General features: G+C 40.9%; 1 protein-coding gene across 5 annotated transcripts in view; it reads left to right on the top strand.

Moving 5' to 3' along the window:
• LOC134614098 (PC-esterase domain-containing protein 1A-like) overlaps window positions 1-21,362 on the top strand; it is a 42,948-nt gene extending 21,586 nt beyond the window's left edge. For all 5 annotated transcript variants that reach the window (XM_063457530.1, XM_063457527.1, XM_063457531.1 and 2 more), the window contains one exon: window positions 20,381-21,362. In XM_063457530.1, coding sequence (XP_063313600.1) covers window positions 20,381-20,607 — 227 coding nt within the window. In that variant the 3' untranslated portion in view covers window positions 20,608-21,362. The remainder of the gene's footprint in view (window positions 1-20,380) is intronic.
• Window positions 21,363-23,269: the final 1,907 nt, after the last annotated feature.

Raw genomic sequence — 23,269 nt, 5'->3', positions numbered from 1 at the left:
TTTGGATGTGAATGCGTTACTCCCTCCTTTATTTGTTCTATATTTTTGTATCTAGCAGCTTTTGGCTACAACTTGATAGTTAAACGTTTCTATCTATATGCTAGGTATGTCATTTCAATTTGGCTTTCACTCTGAGTACTTTTTAGTAAGCCAAATGGATTTAAATTGTGTTCACCTGCATCTCAGGCAAGGTCCTGTAGCACCTAAAGCATCAGATGGTGGTCCTGGTTTCCTTTATTTAATCCCCCCCCCCCCCCCCCCCATTGTGTTTACTATTTGTACCTTAAAATCTTAGTCAACAAAAGATTAAAAAAAAAATATTTATCGATTTTCTTTTTTTATTATTATTATTTTTCTATTATTGGGATTAGAGGCTGTCTCTCTTGTTTCGTTCCCCAACACAATCAGTTTATTACACTCCGTGTTACTGGGAGGTGGAACCTCATGCCTCAGCCTTTCCTGAATTGTGCCAGGAAAAATTGGCGCAATAATTGGCTGAAATGCTTTGATTCCCAAACGCCTCAATTCAGAGGTGGCTTGTTTTATGTGCTTTACATGTATATTCATATTAACCCAGTGTTTTTTTTTTGTTTGTTTTTTTTGTTTGTTGTGTATTTGAATGTCCAAGCATTCACTCTGTCAGTGTTTTGAATCCAAAGTGGGCTCCATTTGCATTTTCCATTTTTCTTTTTTTCTTTTTTTAATTGCTGAATAGGGGGGAAAAAATTGTCAGCAATTATTTTTTTGGGCCTAAGATTTGAAATTGACTTTAAGTTGTAAATCACACATTGGGTAAATACTCTGTAAAATGATTACATTGTAGCTAAACCCCTAAAGGACGGAATTAATTGTCCAAGTTCTGAACCAGGACATTACTAGAAAGTGTTTTTCACCTTAATTTAATTGTTTCCCTTTAAGTGCCCACATACTTGTATAATTGTTTTTTTAAATCACGGAGAGGGATTTCATTTAACATCTTGTATCTGTACCTAACTCACCATTACTTGTGAATACAATGATTAAAGGATCACTATAGGGTCAGGAACACAAACATGTATTCCTGACCCTATAGTGTTAAAACCACCATCTAGCCCCCCTGGACCCCTCATGCCTCCATCAATATAGAAAAATCTTACTGTATTCAAGCTTGAAGCTGTAGCTCTGCATGCTGTTAGACTCAGAAAAACAAGCAGTCTGCTGACATGTGGTAGCATGATCCAATCACTGTGCTTCCCCATAGGATTGGCTGAGACTGACAAGGAGGCGGATCAGGGGCAGAGCCAGCATAATTCAAACACAGCCCTGGCCAATCAGCATCTCCTCATAGAGATGAATTGAATCAATGAATCTCTATGAGGAAAGTTCAGTGTCTGCATGCAGAGGGTGGAGATACTGAATGTTTGGATGCATTTTAGGCAGCCATGACCCAGGAAGGATCTCTAGCAGCCATCTGAGGAGTGGCCAGTGACGTTATCACTAGGCTGTAATGTAAACACTGCATTTTCTCTGAAAAGACAGTGTTTACTGCAAAAAGCCTGAAGGGAATGATTCTACTCACCAGAACAAATTCAATAAGCTGTAGGTGTTCTGGTGACTATAGTGTCCTTTAAAATAGGACCAAAAACTGTACATTGTTGCTTAGAAATTTTACACATAAATAAAAGGAACTCAAAATAGGTTCATATATCATTCCTGATTGTTCTAGGCCAAGCATGTCTAGTTATCACTAAACCCCACACTATCATTATCCCTCCCCACGATAATTACACTAACTTCACCCGTTGCTACCCTTAATCCTAACCCAGTATTAACCTTAATCTTACTCCAACACTAAACTAACCTTACTGGAACATGAACTCTAACCCTATCCTTACCCTCAATCTAACCCTAAGGTAACCCTCTGCAAATATCCTTTCTGATGGCTTTTCTAGTTAAAACCGTAGTGGTCTGTAACCGCCATCCACCGACTGTTTTCATCATTGCCTTCTATGTAATGGTTTCCCAGCCAATTACACTGTGGTTGGTGCTGGGCAGCTGGCAAAGTCCAGCATCATTCACAATCTGCTTGGGGACAGACAGGAAGACCCTGCCTGGAGTTAGAGCTCAGAAAGCAGAGGGTGGAGGGTCAGCCACCCCCTAAACAAAGTGCAACACTTCAGCTCTATGGAGCATGATTAAGGCCGAAACATTACACTTTGTTTAGGGGGTGGCTGACTCTTCAATGAACACCCCATCGATACCTGTGAGTGTCACCTGTGTTTTCTGCTTTCTTAGTTTGCTGGGCAGAATTGCGGTGTCTACACCACACAGAGCACCTCTCCGGTGGATGGCCGGTTAGCCTTGCAGAACCTGAGTGCAGGGGGAGTTGTTTCTTGTAGAGTTAGAGTACATCTGTCAGTCTGGAGCCACTAAAAATGTCCACAGCTGAAATAGGGGAGCCTGGGTTTTCCGGTGTGATTAAAGATTTAACCCTGATTGCACCAAAACTGCAGGGCGCTCCAAGCTGTCCTAAAGTCGTTAAATGCCACTCTGTGTAGGACAGCATCGAACACCCTAACGTCGGGAACAGGTGATGAGACTGTAGTAAGGAGTAAGCAAGTGAATATACAGTAGTAAAATACGTGTGGTAGCCAAGAAATGGCTACAGACCACCAAGTGGGAACCCCTTATACCACTTATACAGAAAATATTGGAAATACATACAATTGGTGGAACACACGTCTGATGATTCTAGAAAATAAGACAGAATGGCATAGTATAATACTGTTTAGTATAGATATATATGAAAAAAATAAAGCAATATTACTCACAAGCCCAGAGCCAAATTAGCATATGGCTCTCATGGGAAGCGTGATGGGACGCTTAATAGGATGTCCCCATCCTTCTTCTTGTTGTTCCTTAAATAGTAGTTGGTGAAGGATGCAATATTCAGATGTCTTTCAAATTGCAGATGTGTCTTTATTTGATGAATAAAAGTTGTACAAAGGTAAAGGATAAAATTCCAATTGACAATTAAAAGGTGATATAAATAAAAGTCCTGTATATACAGTCTGATCCAAAACGCGTTTCGCCCTGTGGTGGGGGCTTCCTCAGTTGGTGTCAGTCAGTATCTTCTGGGTAGGCTTCCTCGGCGTTCTTTTATAGCACTTCTGTGTTCTACTTCTGGGTTTGCATTACTTATCCGCATTTGGAACGCATACTGCGTTCCACCGCCGTCTACATGCGTTCCACTTCCGGGTCGCGTATTGTGTGTCAATCGGGCACACAATAGACGTCACTGGAACGCATGGTAGTCGGTTTATGCGTTCCACTTCGGGATATTTTACAATTAGAGTCATAACAGAATGTATATTTTCAAAATATCGGAATGTTTTACAATTAAAGACTTTGCAAAGTGTATATTCTCAAAGTGTGGTGATTACTATGTGATATATTAATTTGTATATTCCAAACTCAATTTTATATACATATATAAAACTTGTATGGTAGCTAATAACCAGGAATAAATAAGAGTACAGAGCAATCTTCAAGGAAATCATAATGCTGTGAGGTTTAAGTTAATATATGGCATTAAAATACATGATATACATATTGATATTGGGTTTTCATATATCTGTTATATATAAATTAGTTATAAAAAAGACATATGTGTAATAATATATACATATAGAGCTTATATGACGTATAGTGATATTGTACGTAATTGTAGCTAAAATCTATTATGGTAATTATTGCTAAAAATGAGGAAAAATTCATACTTTAAAAGGAGTGGATAGGAAAAATTATGTATATATTTTAAATGAAGTGACAAATCTCGAAATCCGAATTTAGACCATAAGGGATAAGGGTATTAAAATTGAAAATAAATTTCATCTCTTCTGAGCCTATCTTTTTGGTGTAATCTCCCCCTCTCCAATTTTTCTTAACTATTTTGAGGGGGCAGAAAAAAAGGTGATCCGGGTTAAGGTTATGATGTGTTTTAAAATGGTTGGATACGCTGTGGGTTTCCAAACCTTTTTTAATATTTCTCACGTGTTCTGATATTCGTACATGTAGGCACCTAATTGTCCTGCCAATATATATTAAATTACACGGACATTTTAATAGGTAAATGACTCCTTTTGAGTAGCATGTTAATTGGTCTTTAATAACAAAATCGATATTGGTGTGTTCTCTAAGGTCTGTTATATGTCTTTTTGGATTTTTTGTTGACCTACATGCTAAACATGTTCCGCACCCATAAAAACCTTTGCTTTGGTTTAGAAAGTGTCTGATGCTTTTTGGTGGCCCTTCGCTGCTGTGGACTAATGCTTTCTTTAGATTCGCTGCACCTCTATAGACGATTCGAGGTCTGGATGGTAAAACATTTTTTAAAATTGGATCTCTTTGGAGGATGTGCCAGTGTTTTTTAATAGTCCTATTTATTTTGTTATTGTTTCCGTTGTAATTGCATATAAAATGTGCCTCATTTGTGTTTAAAATTTTGGGGTTTTTCTGTTGTTTGTAAATTAAAAGTTGCTCTCTGGGAGTATCTCGGATTTCTTCCATAGCTTTAGTTAGTTTTATCTCTTCGTAACCTCTTTCTAGGAATTGTTGTTTTATTATGCTTGCTTGATCCATGTAGTCCTGTTCAGTCGTAAAATTGCGTCTTATTCTTAAGAACTGGCTCTTGGGAGCGTTGTCCAGCCAGGGTTTGTGGTGGCAGCTCTTTTTTTCTATAAATCCGTTAGCGTCCACTGGCTTAAAAAAGTTTTTAGTTTTAATCTGTTGAGCTTCGATAAAAATATGGAGGTCCAAAAAGTTAATTTCTGTAGTGCTATGTATGGTAGTGAGTACGATTCCCCATTCATTGGATGTGAGGAAGGCTAGAAACATATTTAAAAGATCATGAGAACCATTCCAAATTAAAAATATGTCATCTATGTATCGGCGATAGGTCACCAAATTCGACACCCAGGGATGCTCTGAAAAAATAAAAATCTCCTCCCAGTATGCCATAAACAAGTTGGCATAACTGGGTGCGAATTTGGTGCCCATCGCCGTACCTCTAATTTGCAGATAAAAAGTGTTCTCGAACCAAAAAAAATTATGGGTTAAAATAAGATGGATGCCTTCCAATATAAAATTCATCTGTTCTTCCTTAAAATTTGCTTTTCTTAAAAAATGTTTTACTGCCTCTATGCCAATTTCGTGTGGAATTATGCTGTATAGAGATGTGACATCACTAGTGACTAATATATTGCCATTTTCCCATTTACTTGTTTCTAAAAGTTGTAATATGTGTATAGTATCTTTTAGATATGCAGGATTTTTAACTACTATGGGTTGTAAAAGCAAATCAATGTATTCCGAGACTCTGGAGGAGATGGAGTCTATCCCGGAAATAATTGGGCGTCCTGGGGGATTTTTTATGTCTTTGTGAATTTTAGGAAGGTAGTAAAATACTGGTATTTTTGGATGTGTAATTGACAGATATTTACTTTCTTTTTCCGTTAGTATACCCTTATCTAGACCTTTTTGTATGTAATTGTCAAATAGATCTTTGACTTTACTGTAGTGTTCTGGAATCTGCTCATAGCCTATTCTGAAAAATGAAGACTCTGGTCTCTGAATCATTTTAAATAAAGCCACAATGTGAAAATTATCGCTTTGTGAATGCCAACTCTTCTTCTAGCCAGTCTAAAGCTTGTTCTACAGAAAGCATGTCAAACTTGTGGCCCTTAATGAATATATTGAATATATAATGAATATATTTGCGGCCCGCCTGCCCTGGGGCCGCTTTCTGCTGTGGCTGCAACCAGCCACAAGACAGGAAACATCTTTCATGTCTGATCCTTGACTCCCCTCCCATGGCCACAAGAAGACAGAGTGTCTGTCTGCAGACCAGGCCAGCCACTCTCCCTTCCCTCCTGCTCGCAGTGCCAGCCACTCTCCCTTCCCTCCTGCTCGCGGTGCCAGTCACTCCCCCTTCCCTCCTGCTCGCGGTGCCAGTCACTCCCCCTTCCCTCCTGCTCGCGGTGCCAGTCACTCTCCCTTCCCTCCTGCTCGCAGTGCCAGCCACTCTCCCTTCCCTCCTGCTCGCAGTGCCAGCCACTCTCCCTTCCCTCCTGCTCGCAGTGCCAGCCACTCTCCCTTCCCTCCTGCTCGCGGTGCCAGCCACTCTCCCTTCTCTCCTGCTCGCGGTGCCAGCCACTCTCCTTTGCCTCCTGCTTGCAGTACAAGAGGAAAATCTGATCTGCTTGATCAGAGAAAGCTGAGCTGGAACTGGAGGATGGGCGGCTCATCTTAACCCCTTAAGGACACATGACGTGTGACATGTCATGATTCCCTTTTATTCCAGAAGTTTGGTCCTTAAGGGGTTAAAGGGACACTATAGTAACCTGAACAACTTTAGCTTAATGAAGCAGTTTTGGTGTATAGAACATGCCCCTGCAGCCTCACTGCTCAATCATTTAGGAGTTAAATCCATTTGTTTATGAACCCTAGTCACACCTCCCTGCATGTGACTTGCACAGCCTTCCATAAACACTTCCTGTAAAGAAAGCCCAATTTAGGCTTTCTTTATTGCAAGTTCTATTTAATTAAGATTTTCTTATCCCCTGCTACGTGAATAGCTTGCTAGACCCTGCAAGAGCCTCCTGTATGTGATTAAAGTTCAATTTAGAGATTGAGATACAATTATTTAAGGTAAATTACATCTGTTTGAACTGCATAAACAGAAACAAAGTGATTTAACTCCTAAATGACAGTGAATTGAGCAGTGAAATTGCAGGGGAATGATCTATACACTAAAACTGCTTTATTTAGCTAAAGTAATTTAGGTTACTATAGTGTTCCATTAAGGTAGGAGAAGAGGGGCTTGGAGGATCTTCCTTTGTAGTTTGTTAAATTGGAGATGGGGGGGCAGTGTGTTAATTTGAGGGAGGGGGCAGTGTGTTAATTTGAGGGAGGAAAGGTGCCAGTTCATTAAATTTGGGGAGGGTGTGAGCAGTGTATTAATTTGGGGAGGTAGGTGTCAGTGTGTTAAATTAGGGGAAGGAGGGGCAGTGTATGAGAGTGGTGAGGAGCAGTGTATGAAAATTGGGGGGACATTGTATTAGATTTGGTAGATGGGGCAGTATATTTGATTGGGTAGAGGAGGCAGTATATTTGATTGGGTAGAGGAGGCAGTATATTAGATTGGGTAGATGGGGCAGTATATTTGATTGGGTAGATGGGGCAGTATATTAGATTGGGTAGAGGAGGCAGTATATTAGATTGGGTAGATGGGGCAGTATATTAGATTGGGTAGATGGGGCAGTATATTTGATTGGGTAGATGGGGCAGTATATTTGATTGGGTAGATGGGGCAGTATATTTGATTGGGTAGATGGGGCAGTATATTTGATTGGGTAGATGGGGCAGTATATTTGATTGGGTAGATGGGGCAGTATATTTGATTGGGTAGATGGGACAGTATATTTGATTGGGTAGATGGGGCAGTATATTTGATTGGGTAGATGGGGCAGTATATTTGATTGGGTAGATGGGGCAGTATATTTGATTGGGTAGATGGGGCAGTATATTTGATTGGGTAGAGGGGGCAGTATATTAGATTGGGTAGATGGGGCAGTATATTTGATTGGGTAGATGGGGCAGTATATTTGATTGGGTAGAGGGGGCAGTATATTTGATTGGGTAGAGGGGGCAGTATATTTGATTGGGTAGAGGGGGCAGTATATTTGATTGGGTAGAGGAGGCAGTATATTTGATTGGGTAGATGGGGCAGTATATTTGATTGGGTAGATGGGGCAGTATATTTGATTGGGTAGATGGGGCAGTATATTTGATTGGGTAGATGGGGCAGTATATTTGATTGGGTAGATGGGGCAGTATATTTGATTGGGTAGATGGGGCAGTATATTTGATTGGGTAGATGGGGCAGTATATTTGATTGGGTAGATGGGGCAGTATATTTGATTGGGTAGATGGGGCAGTATATTTGATTGGGTAGATGGGGCAGTATATTTGATTGGGTAGATGGGGCAGTATATTTGATTGGGTAGATGGGGCAGTATATTTGATTGGGTAGAGGGGGCAGTATATTTGATTGGGTAGAGGGGGCAGTATATTTGATTGGGTAGAGGGGGCAGTATATTTGATTGGGTAGAGGGGGCAGTATATTTGATTGGGTAGAGGAGGCAGTGTATTAGATTGGATTTGGGGAAATGTATTCGATTTGAGGGCAGTGTGTTAGAATGGGGGAGGGGCAGTGTGTTAGTTTGGGTCTTCATTGAGGCGCTGAACGTTCCTTATGGAGGTGCCGATTGGCCGCGCAGCTTTTTGCCGCACATGCACAATAGCCTCCCAATGCTTTCCTATGGAAAGCATTGGATTGGCTGAGATCATCACATTCGATGATCTCAGCCAGTGAAGAACACACTCATAGGGCTTCAAAATAAACAAGAAAACGTCATTTGTTTTTACAGCCGTGTAACAGCAAACATTCACCATTTCAGTCCCATTACCAAACTTTTCTCAATATGTCAAGGTAGTTGGACTGAAACGTTGGTGATATGCAAATGCCGTCTCCTTAAAATAAATTTGCTCTTCTGTTTACTTTGAAGCCCTAGGAGCGTGAGGGCTTTCAGTGTCTTCTAGGCAACTTTTTTATACTGTACTTTTCGAAATAAACCTATGTTTCTCTGAAAACTGAAGTTTTGTTTTTTTTTGCGGCCCACATAAATTTAAACCTTATTTGGTCTGTGTTGGCCTTGGAGTTTGAGATGCTTATTCCACGGTGTTTGGCTGAGTAATCACTAAGATAACATGTTCACATTGATGCATAGTTGCTTGTATTGTGGTTGAACATAGTGTCTGTTTTAACCTTGTCAGGCATCTCACAGATGTTTTATGAAGAGTGTAAAGCGGCACTGTCATGGCCGAATCCTTTTTTTTTTTTTTTTTTTTAAATCCTCTCTCCCGACTACACAAAATCTAATTGTCTCTCTAGTCACCCCCAAATGCCCCTAAGCCTCCCATTTTACCTATTTTATAATCTTTATTTTGTGCCCGGACCTAGGTCCTGAGCGCTGCCATCTTTGTGTGGGTAGATGAAGTCCCTGTGGGACGCGCTGCTCCCTTCTTGTAACGTGCTGCTCCTTCCCCGCCACTTCCTAAGCCCCCCATGTCCTCCCTCACTCTATGGTGGTCAATATGGTCCCCATAATAGCATAAGAGAGATTAAAACCTCCCGAATGCCCTTACTCGCAATGCCATGAGTAGGGGCATGTCTACTAAACCGTGAGCAGCCAGTGGCTGCTCACTGTTGTAAAAAAACAAAAGCCCCCTTCTAACATATGGCCCCCTGGTGGGGCATCTATTAATTAGCGGGGAGGACATAGTGTCCCCCCACCCATGCCCCTCGAGTGGGGACCGTGTAACTAAACTGGGGGCATAGGGTCCCCTTTGGTCCCCACCCATGAGTGGCAGATGGGGGCCCTAAATGTAAATGGGGGGGGGGGATTTTTGTTCTCCCCCACCCATGTGCGATAGGTGGGGGCTGAATGTGAATCCCCCCAGGTGACTAGGGGTCCCCAAGCCCCTAGTCATCCCCACCCAAAAAAAATTAGATAAACCACTACCTACCCCCCTAATCCTGAAAATAATGAGGAGGGCAACAAGAAAACTAAATACCTGTAAATAAAACTTACCATTTAATGTCTTTTTTTCAGCCCCAAAAAAGGCCAAATAAAAATCCCTGCCGCAAAAAAAATATGATGAAAACAAACCAGACGCTAAAAAAATTATCCGTCTTCACCCAGCGAAGGCACCACGCAGACTGAGCTCCGCAGGGCGGGGGATGCCTTATATAGGCTACCCACGCCCTGCAATTTGGCTTAGAGAACTCTGATTGGCTGATTCCAAGCCAACCAATCAGAGTGCTCTGACAGGTAAGACTCATAACAATGTGATTTTTATTTGGCCTTTTTGGGGGCCAAAAAAAAAGGATTAAAAAAAAAAAATGGCAAGTTATTATTTATTTACAGGTATTTAGTTTTTTGGTTCCCCCCTCACTATTTTTAGGGGGATAGGTAGGTCTTTCTTTAAAAAAAAATTTGGGGTGGGGGGGGGGGGTGACTAGGGGCTTGGACGCCAAGGCAGCTGGGGGGGGTTACATTAAGCCCCATCCGTTGCCCGTGGGGGGGGGGGGGGGGGGCAGGACAATAAGTCATCTAGGGGCCCCACCCGCTGCTCATGGGTTGGGGCAGGGAGATCAATAGGTCCCCACCCCCATTCTCATTTAGGGCCTGCACCCGCGGTTAATTTAAGCCCCTACCCACCACTCATGGATGGGGGACAGGGGGGTCAATAAGTACCCCTTTCCCCCATTTTCATTAAGGGCCCCCACCCGTCGCTCATGGGTAGGGGCGGGGGGGGGGGGGGGGGGGGGCAATAGGAGCAGGCAGGAAGAAATGACAAACAGATGCTGAAAGAGGCAGAGAAGAGGAATTGATTGTGGGAATGTAAATTCGTCATGACAGTGCCGCTTTAAACACAAGTCTGTATGTCTGTCCCAGGCTATGTCTCCTAAAAGAGTTTGTAGTCTTAACCTTGACACCACATTTTTTTTAAATAATTTGGTTATAAGACAATAGGGATTGCTATAAAAAAAAAAAATCCAACAATTGTACTCCGTAATAGAGTGCATTTAATCAAACATTTATTATCTCAATTTAAAATTCCGGACAATAATTATTGTTTAATTAAACCACTATTTGCAGATTGTGAGATTGTTTGTGGACACCAGGCTCAATGGCCACATTTAAATAATGTGATTTTACCAATCCTCACTCTTTTATTCCTAATAATCCTGCATCTACTATTCCCCTTATTTGTATCATCTTGTATCTTAATGACAATCGAATTTGTTTCTTAAACCGTTTAATTCTCTGATTCTTTATATCAGGTTCAGTGACAGTCGTAGGTTAATAGACAATCTAAGCACCAAGTGAACTTAGCTTAATGAAGCAGTTTTGGTGTATATATCATGTCCTGCAGTCTCACTGCTCAATCCTCTGCCATTTAGAAGTTAAATCACGTTGTTTATACAGCCCTAGGCACACCTCCTCTGGCTGAGACCCACTGGTCTCCCTATACAGTTCATGAAAAAGAATCGAAATCATTTAGCTTCCTTTATTGCAAAGTCATTTTAATTTAGAATCTCATATATCCCACAGTGCAAAGCAGCCTTCTGCGTGGCTTTTAACTTCAATTAGCAGAGCAGGAGATGTTAACTTCTTAAGTAAACATTTTGTGCTGTAAGAGCTGGATGAAAATATTTTTTTCATGCAAGCTGTACGAGTCACAGCAAGGGTAGGTCTGGCTAGGGCTGCATAAATAGAAATACATGTAATTTAACAAAATGGCAGAAAACTGAGCAGTGAGACTGTAGGGATATGATCTATACACCAAAACTACTTTCTTTAAAGGGATGTTCTAATTAAATCAACAACTTAAGCTTAATAATTATCTTGGAGTAACTCCTTTCTTTCTGTCATTTGAACTCGGATTCACCTCCTTTAAATGCATTATCTAACATGTCTTGGAAACCAGTTATTTCTCAACCATTACTGTGTGTTGTTCTGTAGTACTTGGCAGACTGTCATTTGTTCTGTGCAGACACAGTGAGGTTTCCTTTGTAGCTACAGATTGTAAGACGGTCTGCTGAAACAGGATATTTCGCCAGGCCGATTCGTTATTATTGGCCAATTTAGAAAGATTTTGTTTTCTCTTTGTAGGACACAGAAATCTCTTTTTAGGGTGGGTTTTTCACCTTATTATGGATAGGTGGTGGCCAAAAGGCAGATCTCTAGCTGTAGTACAGCTGCAACCCTTCCATGATGCTTTGACGGTCTTGTGACACCCCTGTTTTTAGGTCAACAACTGTAACCGAAATGTATTTTTGTTTGTAGCAAGATGTATGCAAAATAAATGGTGACAAAACACATATGTGCTCAGTGACATAGTGACATTGTGACATTACAGAATCTCCCCACAATCCGAATCTTACAGTCTTTAAAAGTGAGCCCTTTGTGGTGCCTACAACATGTGCTGTTTTCTATGAGCTTTACACTTCATCTATTCTGTACATAAATTGGGAGAAAACCTATGAAATACAGGTCTTTACACCATCTGTCAGTCAATTTGTCGGCATAGTATGACTAACTCCCACAGGCGGTCCTTCTGCTCTCTAAGAAACAGCTACAAAACATGCACTCTAGTTGTAACTCCCTAGCTGATACTGTTTGCGCTGGCTAGGCAGTGTAGGAACGGAGTGACGTCACTTCGTTCAGATTCCGGCAACAAAGCCAGTGTGTCCGCTTTACAAGGGACGTTTGGCCAGACTGGAAGTGTCCTCAGGCAGGGCAAATGAAAGAAGAGGAGAGAAGGGCAGACTGAGGTGGGTGCTTTATAGAAGAGCAACACACAAAAGATATTGTGGCCTGACTCACTTCATGAGATAATCGAGCTTTGTTTGGCTTCGCAGGTCCCTGGTTACCGAGAAATTAATGATGAGTTTATTGGATGTGGGGCACCCAAATGCAAAGTTACCTTGCAGTGTTGCTTATTTTGGACAGGAAAGTTCTGTTACCGATCGACAGCCATGTCGCCTCCTTACTCCTCTCCTCGTCTGCTTGATATTCGGTTGGCGACCAGTGGTAGGCTGAGAACATCTTAGCCAATCTCTGGTAGCCCGTTGCAAGTAATATGTACGCTCATTCGGCAATTCATTGCAAGTAATGATACGTACAGTCACTAGCTAACCAATGGCCGCCCAGTAATATGTACAATCATTAGGTAACCAAAGGCCGCCCAGTAATATGTACAATCATTAGGTAATCAATGGCCGCCCAGTAATATGTACAATCATTAGGTAATCAATGGCCGCCTAGTAATATGTACAATCATTAGGTATTCAATGGCCGCCCAGTAATATGTACAATCATTAGGTAACCAATGGCCGACCAGTAATATGTACAATCATTAGGTAACCAATGGCCGTCCAGTAATATGTACAATCATTAGGTAACCAATGGCTGCCCAGTAATACGTACAATCATTAGGTAATCAATGGCCGCCCAGTAATATGTACAATCATTAGGTAACCAATGGCCGCCCAGTAATACGTACAATCATTAGGTAACCAATGGCCGCCCAGTAATATGTACAATCATTAGGTAAGCAATGGCCGCCCAGTAATATGTACAATCATTAGGTAACCAATGGCCGCCCAGTAATATGTACAATCATTAGGTAAGCAATGGCCGCCCAGTAATATGTACAATCATTAGGTAACCAATGGCCGCCCAGTAATATGTACAATCATTAGGTAACCAATGGCCGCCCAGTAATATGTACAATCATTAGGTAACCAATGGCCGCCCAGTAATATGTACAATCATTAGGTAACCAATGGCCGCCCAGTAATATGTACAATCATTAGGTAACCAATGGCCGCCCAGTAATATGTACAATCATTAGGTAACCAATGGCCGCCCAGTAATATGTACAATCATTAGGTAACCAATGGCCGCCCAGTAATATGTACAATCATTAGGTAACCAATGGCCGCCCAGTAATATGTACAATCATTAGGTAACCAATGGCCGCCCAGTAATATGTACAATCATTAGGTAACCAATGGCCGCCCAGTAATATGTACAATCATTAGGTAACCAACCCCAGTAATACGTACAATCATTAGGTAACCAATGGCCGCCCAGTAATATGTACAATCATTAGGTAACCAATGGCCGCCCAGTAATATGTACAATCATTAGGTATTCAATGGCCGCCCAGTAATACGTACAATCATTAGGTAACCAATGGCCGCCCAGTAATATGTACAATCATTAGGTAACCAATGGCCGCCCAGTAATATGTACAATCATTAGGTATTCAATGGCCGCCCAGTAATATGTACAATCATTAGGTAACCAATGGCCGCCCAGTAATATGTACAATCATTAGGTAACCAATGGCCGCCCAGTAATATGTACAATTATTAGGTAACCAATGGCTGCCCAGTAATATGTAAAATCATTAGGTAATCAATGGCTGCCCAGTAATATGTACAATCATTAGGTAATCAATGGCTGCCCAGTAATATGTGCAATCATTAGGTAACCAATGGCCGCCCAGTAATACGTACAATCATTAGGTAACCAATGGCCGCCCAGTAATATGTACAATCATTAGGTAACCAATGGCCGCCCAGTAATATGTACAATCATTAGGTAATCAATGGCCGCCCAGTAATATGTACAATCATTAGGTAACCAATGGCTGCCCAGTAATACGTACAATCATTAGGTAACCAATGGCCGCCCAGTAATATGTAAAATCATTAGGTAATCAATGGCCGCCCAGTAATATGTACAATCATTAGGTAACCAATGGCCGCCCAGTAATATGTACAATCATTAGGTAATCAATGGCCGCCCAGTAATATGTACAATCATTAGGTAACCAATGGCTGCCCAGTAATACGTACAATCATTAGGTAACCAATGGCCGCCCAGTAATATGTACAATCATTAGGTATTCAATGGCTGCCCAGTAATATGTACAATCATTAGGTAACCAATGGCTGCCCAGTAATACGTACAATCATTAGGTAACCAATGGCCGCCCAGTAATATGTACAATCATTAGGTATTCAATGGCCGCCCAGTAATATGTACAATCATTAGGTATTCAATGGCCGCCCAGTAATATGTACAATCATTAGGTAACCAATGGCCGCCCAGTAATATGTACAATCATTAGGTAACCAATGGCCGCCCAGTAATATGTACAATCATTAGGTAACCAATGGCCGCCCAGTAATATGTACAATCATTAGGTAATCAATGGCCGCCCAGTAATATGTACAAGCATTAGGTAACCAATGGCCGCCCAGTAATATGTACAATCATTAGGTATTCAATGGCCGCCCAGTAATATGTACAATCATTAGGTAATCAATGGCCGCCCAGTAATATGTACAAGCATTAGGTAACCAATGGCCGCCCAGTAATATGTACAATCATTAGGTATTCAATGGCTGCCCAGTAATATGTACAATCATTAGGTAACCAATGGCTGCCCAGTAATATGTACAATCATTAGGTAACCAATGGCCGCCCAGTAATATGTACAATCATTAGGTAACCAATGGCCGCCCAGTAATATGTACAATCATTAGGTAACCAATGGCTGCCCAGTAATATGTACAATCATTAGGTAACCAATGGCCGCCCAGTAATATGTACAATCATTAGGTAATCAATGGCCGCCCAGTAATATGTACAATCATTAGGTAACCAATGGCCGCCCAGTAATATGTACAAGCATTAGGTAACCAATGGCCGCCCAGTAATATGTACAATCATTAGGTATTCAATGGCCGCCCAGTAATATGTACAATCATTAGGTAATCAATGGCCGCCCAGTAATATGTACAAGCATTAGGTAACCAATGGCCGCCCAGTAATATGTACAATCATTAGGTATTCAATGGCTGCCCAGTAATATGTACAATCATTAGGTAACCAATGGCTGCCCAGTAATATGTACAATCATTAGGTAACCAATGGCCGCCCAGTAATATGTACAATCATTAGGTAACCAATGGCCGCCCAGTAATATGTACAATCATTAGGTAACCAATGGCCGCCCAGTAATATGTACAATCATTAGGTAATCAATGGCCGCCCAGTAATATGTACAATCATTAGGTAATCAATGGCTGCCCAGTAATATGTGCAATCATTAGGTAATCAATGGCTGCCCAGTAATATGTACAATCATTAGGTAATCAATGGCTGCCCAGTAATATGTGCAATCATTAGGTAACCAATGGCCGCCCAGTAATACGTACAATCATTAGGTAACCAATGGCCGCCCAGTAATATGTACAATCATTAGGTAACCAATGGCCGCCCAGTAATATGTACAATCATTAGGTAATCAATGGCCGCCCAGTAATATGTACAATCATTAGGTAACCAATGGCTGCCCAGTAATACGTACAATCATTAGGTAACCAATGGCCGCCCAGTAATATGTAAAATCATTAGGTAATCAATGGCCGCCCAGTAATATGTACAATCATTAGGTAACCAATGGCCGCCCAGTAATATGTACAATCATTAGGTAATCAATGGCCGCCCAGTAATATGTACAATCATTAGGTAACCAATGGCTGCCCAGTAATACGTACAATCATTAGGTAACCAATGGCCGCCCAGTAATATGTACAATCATTAGGTATTCAATGGCTGCCCAGTAATATGTACAATCATTAGGTAACCAATGGCTGCCCAGTAATACGTACAATCATTAGGTAACCAATGGCCGCCCAGTAATATGTACAATCATTAGGTATTCAATGGCCGCCCAGTAATATGTACAATCATTAGGTATTCAATGGCCGCCCAGTAATATGTACAATCATTAGGTAACCAATGGCCGCCCAGTAATATGTACAATCATTAGGTAACCAATGGCCGCCCAGTAATATGTACAATCATTAGGTAACCAATGGCCGCCCAGTAATATGTACAATCATTAGGTAATCAATGGCCGCCCAGTAATATGTACAAGCATTAGGTAACCAATGGCCGCCCAGTAATATGTACAATCATTAGGTATTCAATGGCCGCCCAGTAATATGTACAATCATTAGGTAATCAATGGCCGCCCAGTAATATGTACAAGCATTAGGTAACCAATGGCCGCCCAGTAATATGTACAATCATTAGGTATTCAATGGCTGCCCAGTAATATGTACAATCATTAGGTAACCAATGGCTGCCCAGTAATATGTACAATCATTAGGTAACCAATGGCCGCCCAGTAATATGTACAATCATTAGGTAACCAATGGCCGCCCAGTAATATGTACAATCATTAGGTAACCAATGGCTGCCCAGTAATATGTACAATCATTAGGTAACCAATGGCCGCCCAGTAATATGTACAATCATTAGGTAATCAATGGCCGCCCAGTAATATGTACAATCATTAGGTAACCAATGGCCGCCCAGTAATATGTACAAGCATTAGGTAACCAATGGCCGCCCAGTAATATGTACAATCATTAGGTATTCAATGGCCGCCCAGTAATATGTACAATCATTAGGTAATCAATGGCCGCCCAGTAATATGTACAAGCATTAGGTAACCAATGGCCGCCCAGTAATATGTACAATCATTAGGTATTCAATGGCTGCCCAGTAATATGTACAATCATTAGGTAACCAATGGCTGCCCAGTAATATGTACAATCATTAGGTAACCAATGGCCGCCCAGTAATATGTACAATCATTAGGTAACCAATGGCCGCCCAGTAATATGTACAATCATTAGGTAACCAATGGCCGCCCAGTAATATGTACAATCATTAGGTAATCAATGGCCGCCCAGTAATATGTACAATCATTAGGTAACCAATGGCTGCCCAGTAATACGTACAATCATTAGGTAACCAATGGCCGCCCAGTAATATGTAAAATCATTAGGTAATCAATGGCCGCCCAGTAATATGTACAATCATTAGGTAACCAATGGCCGCCCAGTAATATGTACAATCATTAGGTAATCAATGGCCGCCCAGTAATATGTACAATCATTAGGTAACCAATGGCTGCCCAGTAATACGTACAATCATTAGGTAACCAATGGCCGCCCAGTAATATGTACAATCATTAGGTATTCAATGGCTGCCCAGTAATATGTACAATCATTAGGTAACCAATGGCTGCCCAGTAATACGTACAATCATTAGGTAACCAATGGCCGCCCAGTAATATGTACAATCATTAGGTATTCAATGGCCGCCCAGTAATATGTACAATCATTAGGTATTCAATGGCCGCCCAGTAATATGTACAATCATTAGGTAACCAATGGCCGCCCAGTAATATGTACAATCATTAGGTAACCAATGGCCGCCCAGTAATATGTACAATCATTAGGTAACCAATGGCCGCCCAGTAATATGTACAATCATTAGGTAATCAATGGCCGCCCAGTAATATGTACAAGCATTAGGTAACCAATGGCCGCCCAGTAATATGTACAATCATTAGGTATTCAATGGCCGCCCAGTAATATGTACAATCATTAGGTAATCAATGGCCGCCCAGTAATATGTACAAGCATTAGGTAACCAATGGCCGCCCAGTAATATGTACAATCATTAGGTATTCAATGGCTGCCCAGTAATATGTACAATCATTAGGTAACCAATGGCTGCCCAGTAATATGTACAATCATTAGGTAACCAATGGCCGCCCAGTAATATGTACAATCATTAGGTAACCAATGGCCGCCCAGTAATATGTACAATCATTAGGTAACCAATGGCTGCCCAGTAATATGTACAATCATTAGGTAACCAATGGCCGCCCAGTAATATGTACAATCATTAGGTAATCAATGGCCGCCCAGTAATATGTACAATCATTAGGTAACCAATGGCCGCCCAGTAATATGTACAAGCATTAGGTAACCAATGGCCGCCCAGTAATATGTACAATCATTAGGTATTCAATGGCCGCCCAGTAATATGTACAATCATTAGGTAATCAATGGCCGCCCAGTAATATGTACAAGCATTAGGTAACCAATGGCCGCCCAGTAATATGTACAATCATTAGGTATTCAATGGCTGCCCAGTAATATGTACAATCATTAGGTAACCAATGGCTGCCCAGTAATATGTACAATCATTAGGTAACCAATGGCCGCCCAGTAATATGTACAATCATTAGGTAACCAATGGCTGCCCAGTAATATGTACAATCATTAGGTAACCAATGGCCGCCCAGTAATATGTACAATCATTAGGTAATCAATGGCCGCCCAGTAATATGTACAATCATTAGGTAATCAATGGCCGCCCAGTAATATGTACAATCATTAGGTAATCAATGGCCGCCCAGTAATATGTACAATCATTAGGTAACCAATGGCCGCCCAGTAATATGTACAATCATTAGGTAACCAATGGCCGCCCAGTAATATGTACAATCATTAGGTAACCAATGGCTGCCCAGTAATATGTACAATCATTAGGTAACCAATGGCCGCCCAGTAATATGTACAATCATTAGGAAACCAATGGCTGCCCAGTAATATGTACAATCATTAGGTAACCAATGGCCGCCCAGTAATATGTACAATCATTAGGTAACCAATGGCTGCCCAGTAATATGTACAATCATTAGGTAACCAATGGCTGCCCAGTAATATGTACAATCATTAGGTAATCAATGGCTGCCCAGTAATACGTACAATCATTAGGTAACCAATGGCCGCCCAGTAATATGTACAATCATTAGGTAATCAATGGCCGCCCAGTAATATGTCCAATCATTAGGTAATCAATGGCAGCTCATTGGGAGTAATATTCTGTTCAGTCATTGTGTACACATTACAAACCATCATTGGGTGGTGACTAGACATGGAAACATACCTACACTTAGAGATGTGTGCAAACCGCTCCTCACTAACCTCCTCCTAACTAATACCTTCATGCACTAATTCTTATTCCACCATTTGTGTGTGTGTGTGTTGTGTTGTCAAGGCAGCATGTGTTGATAGATATGAATGTGTATTTATAAAAGCGTGTGCGTGTGTGCCTGTGTGTGTGTGTGCGTGTGTGTGTGTAAATTGTAAAATCATTGCAGGTCTCTGGGAAGGCGTGATTTTAATGTGTTCAAAAAGTAACTTATTTAAAAGTATAAGTAATTATTTGTATAATGTTTCTAAGTATTATATATAACTATATATTGCAATTCAATGGCTATTGATAAGATGTTATCAATTATTGTAGAATTTGTTAATCATTATAATGTGTTCTGGTGCTATATAAGAATTAATTCCCCTCCCTTCAGCGACTGTTCAGCGTTCCTAGCCTGAGAGTAATACACTCACGTGTCTTTCTGTAATGTAGTGTCATGGACCCTCCACGCTTGTAGTGGCAGTAACTGTCTAGTATGCTGGGACTTGAGCATTTTTTGTTGATTTATTTTTATTAAGGTGTGTGTGTGTGTGTTACATTTAACAAAATGTTTTATTTATTTATTTTACTAAAAGGTACTCTATCAAAGACTTGGATTACAAACCTCTCATTCTGACCATTACACCATCAGGAAGCTTTAAACAAGATGTATCTACGTCTTTGGCAAAGTGCCATTTATTTACCATTTTTATTTGATGTATTTTTTTGGCTTTTCTCTGGAACACCATCATTTTTGGTCTTCTCTAGGTTACAGCCATTGCCTTTGTTTATTTATCTCTTGCTGTATATATGTATATTTGAACTTGCCTATTTTTCTATTCACACAGGTTCTAATGGAAGGAATCATCCCTTTAATGCAGTTGACATGTCCATGAATGGAACTCCTCACCAACACTTGCCCCATGTGAATTTCGGCAGCTTTCCAGAGCACAGGCCGCAGCCTCCTGGATTTAGAGACCAACATAGATTTGCAATGAAGCAACATTTTAGGCCAAGATCTGGCTGGCTTCATCCCTATCACCGTCCACCACCTCAACCAGCAAGGAACTACTGAGTCCCACCTAAATCTGCTGTATACGAGAACGTATCGATGTGTTGCTATGCACACTGGTACGTTACAACGGGCACTTTAACATTGCTATTCTTGTCCTACCTCCGGTCACCGTCATGGCCTTTAACACTTTTGCCATATTTATTAGGCACTTTCTAAGTCACTGTTCTGAGTATTTGGTTGTTTATTTTTGAAATCTATCCTTCATATTATTAGTTGTCAGAATTACAGAAAAAAATAAATTAAAGAGATTCTTTCTGAAGCTAATCTGTTTATAAATGTTCCTTTTCTCCCAGCTTGCCTAAGAAGCATGATTAATGTCCTTCTTTGCAGGATTTTTCACCAAGTTGTATTTAGTTTTTACTTGTGGATAGTATTATGTTGTGTACCCCTTGACAATTAAGCTGCTAATTAGGGGGCGCAAACAAATGTCTGTGTTTTTGCTTTTGTGTTTGTTTACGTTTGTTACATTTTAAATGTTTTGCACATTAAGTCTCTGGTTTATTGGCCAGTTTGAAGATCCTGTGATTGGCAGGATTCTAGTAATGTTATTTAATTGAAGCTGCAATGTTTGCGGTCTATTATGTTACGTGTTATAGTTAATTAATGATGCCTCCAATTACTGTCCGTGTTCTGTATATAATACTCACACGCAGTTGGAGCTGTTTGATTTTGTTTTGGGTTTTTTCTGTAAAGACTTATTTTCGTGTTCAATTTATACTGAAAATGTTTGCAATAAAACCAGTCAACGTGTATCACCACCTTTTTTTTATTCATTTTTGAAAATTGTACTTTTAAATCCAAGTGGGATAAATAGCACTTTGGGCTGAGAACTTTTTTGCCTTTAAGCGGTTATTAATATTTTTGGCAGTTGCATAGCGCCAACATATTCCGCAGCATGCTACAATATTATAGGAGGAGGAAATGTAACAATACATGAGACAAGTACAAAATGTTACAGGGACAATAGGTTAAGGACCCTGCTCAAAACAGTGTTAATTTTATCGACTAAAACCAAAACAATTCAGATGACTAAAATACGAGTAAAACTAAAATGTTTTTTTTTTTTGTGAAAAGACTATGACTAAAACGAAATTGAAATTTGCCACCAAAGTTATCACTGGCTCAAACCAGCTTACAGTCTAGAGCAGTGATGGTGAACCCAAACCGCAATACATGGCAACTTTTTTTTTTTTTCCTCAAAGTGCAAACACTGCAATTAAACCTGAATACTGAGGTTTAAGTTTAGAAAAAACAACTCGTACAAATGTCCGAACTAATTAACATACTTTGTTTTAAAAGAACACAACAGAGAGTTCAATTATACAAATTATAAATAATTATATAAATTATAGATCAAATTAAGCTTGTATTTATAAGTATTTCCATCAAATGCAATACAGTCACACACACTGCTGAATACACACAGACTGCTAGATACATACACATACAGACTGCTGAATACATGCACACAGTCCGCAGAATACATACAGACTGCTGAATACACACACTGCTACACACACACACACACAGAATGCCGAGTACACACAGTCTGCTGAATACATACATACACACATACAGACTGCTGAATACACATACACAGACTGAGGGGGGAGTGCTGTGTGTTGGGTTTGGTGCTGTGTGTGGGGGGGGAGTGCTGTGTGTGGGAAGGATGAGTGCTGTGTGTGGGGGGGTGCTGCAGGTAGCAAATGTTGTTGTTTTTTTTTTTATCCTGACCTATACATAAAATCCAACGTGCGGCAACGCTCCACACAGCCTGCTCGCGGGAGGACAGGAGAGCTGCTTTCCAGATCCCTCCCCCTGCCTCCAGGTCCTCTCGATACGAAAGCAGAGTAGGCGCCTGCTATATTTGGCAGGCAGGTGCCTACTCTTCATTGCTGCCAACCGGCGCCAGTGGGCCCCCACTCCCTTGGCAACCTATGGCTGTGTGCCCACAGAGGGCTCGGCGTGCCACCTGTGGTACGTGTGCCATAGGTTTGCCATCACTGGTCTAGAGAAAGTTGGCAGGCCAGTGAGAGCGGGCAGTCTGGCACCAGAGAGGGCTGATTGCTCCGTTAATGCATTAGCTTTAGAAATGCACTAAAAATCGGCATCACAGGTTGCACACTGCCTTATATTATTCCAGGGTGCCATTATAACAGATTATTTCCTTTCACTGCTGAGTTTTGTTTTTATTAAATTCTGTAAACACAGTTTAAAAAGAATATGAAAATCCAAATATTCCACCTTTTGTGGGTTAACTCCACCGCTACTAGAGGGACTTCGGGGTCGACTTTTGGTTGCCTGACATTGTATGTTCGCACTATGCAAGAGGACATCCAGCGTCACCCGCAAGTCCCTAAGAAAGCAATGTATAATGCTTTCCTATGGGGGAAAGTACTAATGCGAGCGTGTTGCGTCTCTAGTGATGTCATACTTCGGGAAAATCATTTCATTGTAAATTATGTATAACTTTAATTTAACCCTTACGCTGAGGGTTGGGGTTAGAATAAGTTGTGAGAGAGGTTAAAATAATTTAGCCAACTCCAATTTTAACCCTTACTTAATCCCTAAATGTCCCGTGTGCCTGTGCATTGTGACTGCACGAACTATAATGAAAGTGAAAACTAGCTTTTGTCACGGCAAGGGTGCATAATGTATTATT

The sequence above is a fragment of the Pelobates fuscus genome, chromosome 6, assembly GCF_036172605.1.
Source record: "Pelobates fuscus isolate aPelFus1 chromosome 6, aPelFus1.pri, whole genome shotgun sequence".
In the NCBI taxonomy this organism is placed as follows: Eukaryota; Metazoa; Chordata; class Amphibia; order Anura; family Pelobatidae; genus Pelobates; species Pelobates fuscus.
This window is presented reverse-complemented; position numbering and strand designations above follow the sequence as displayed.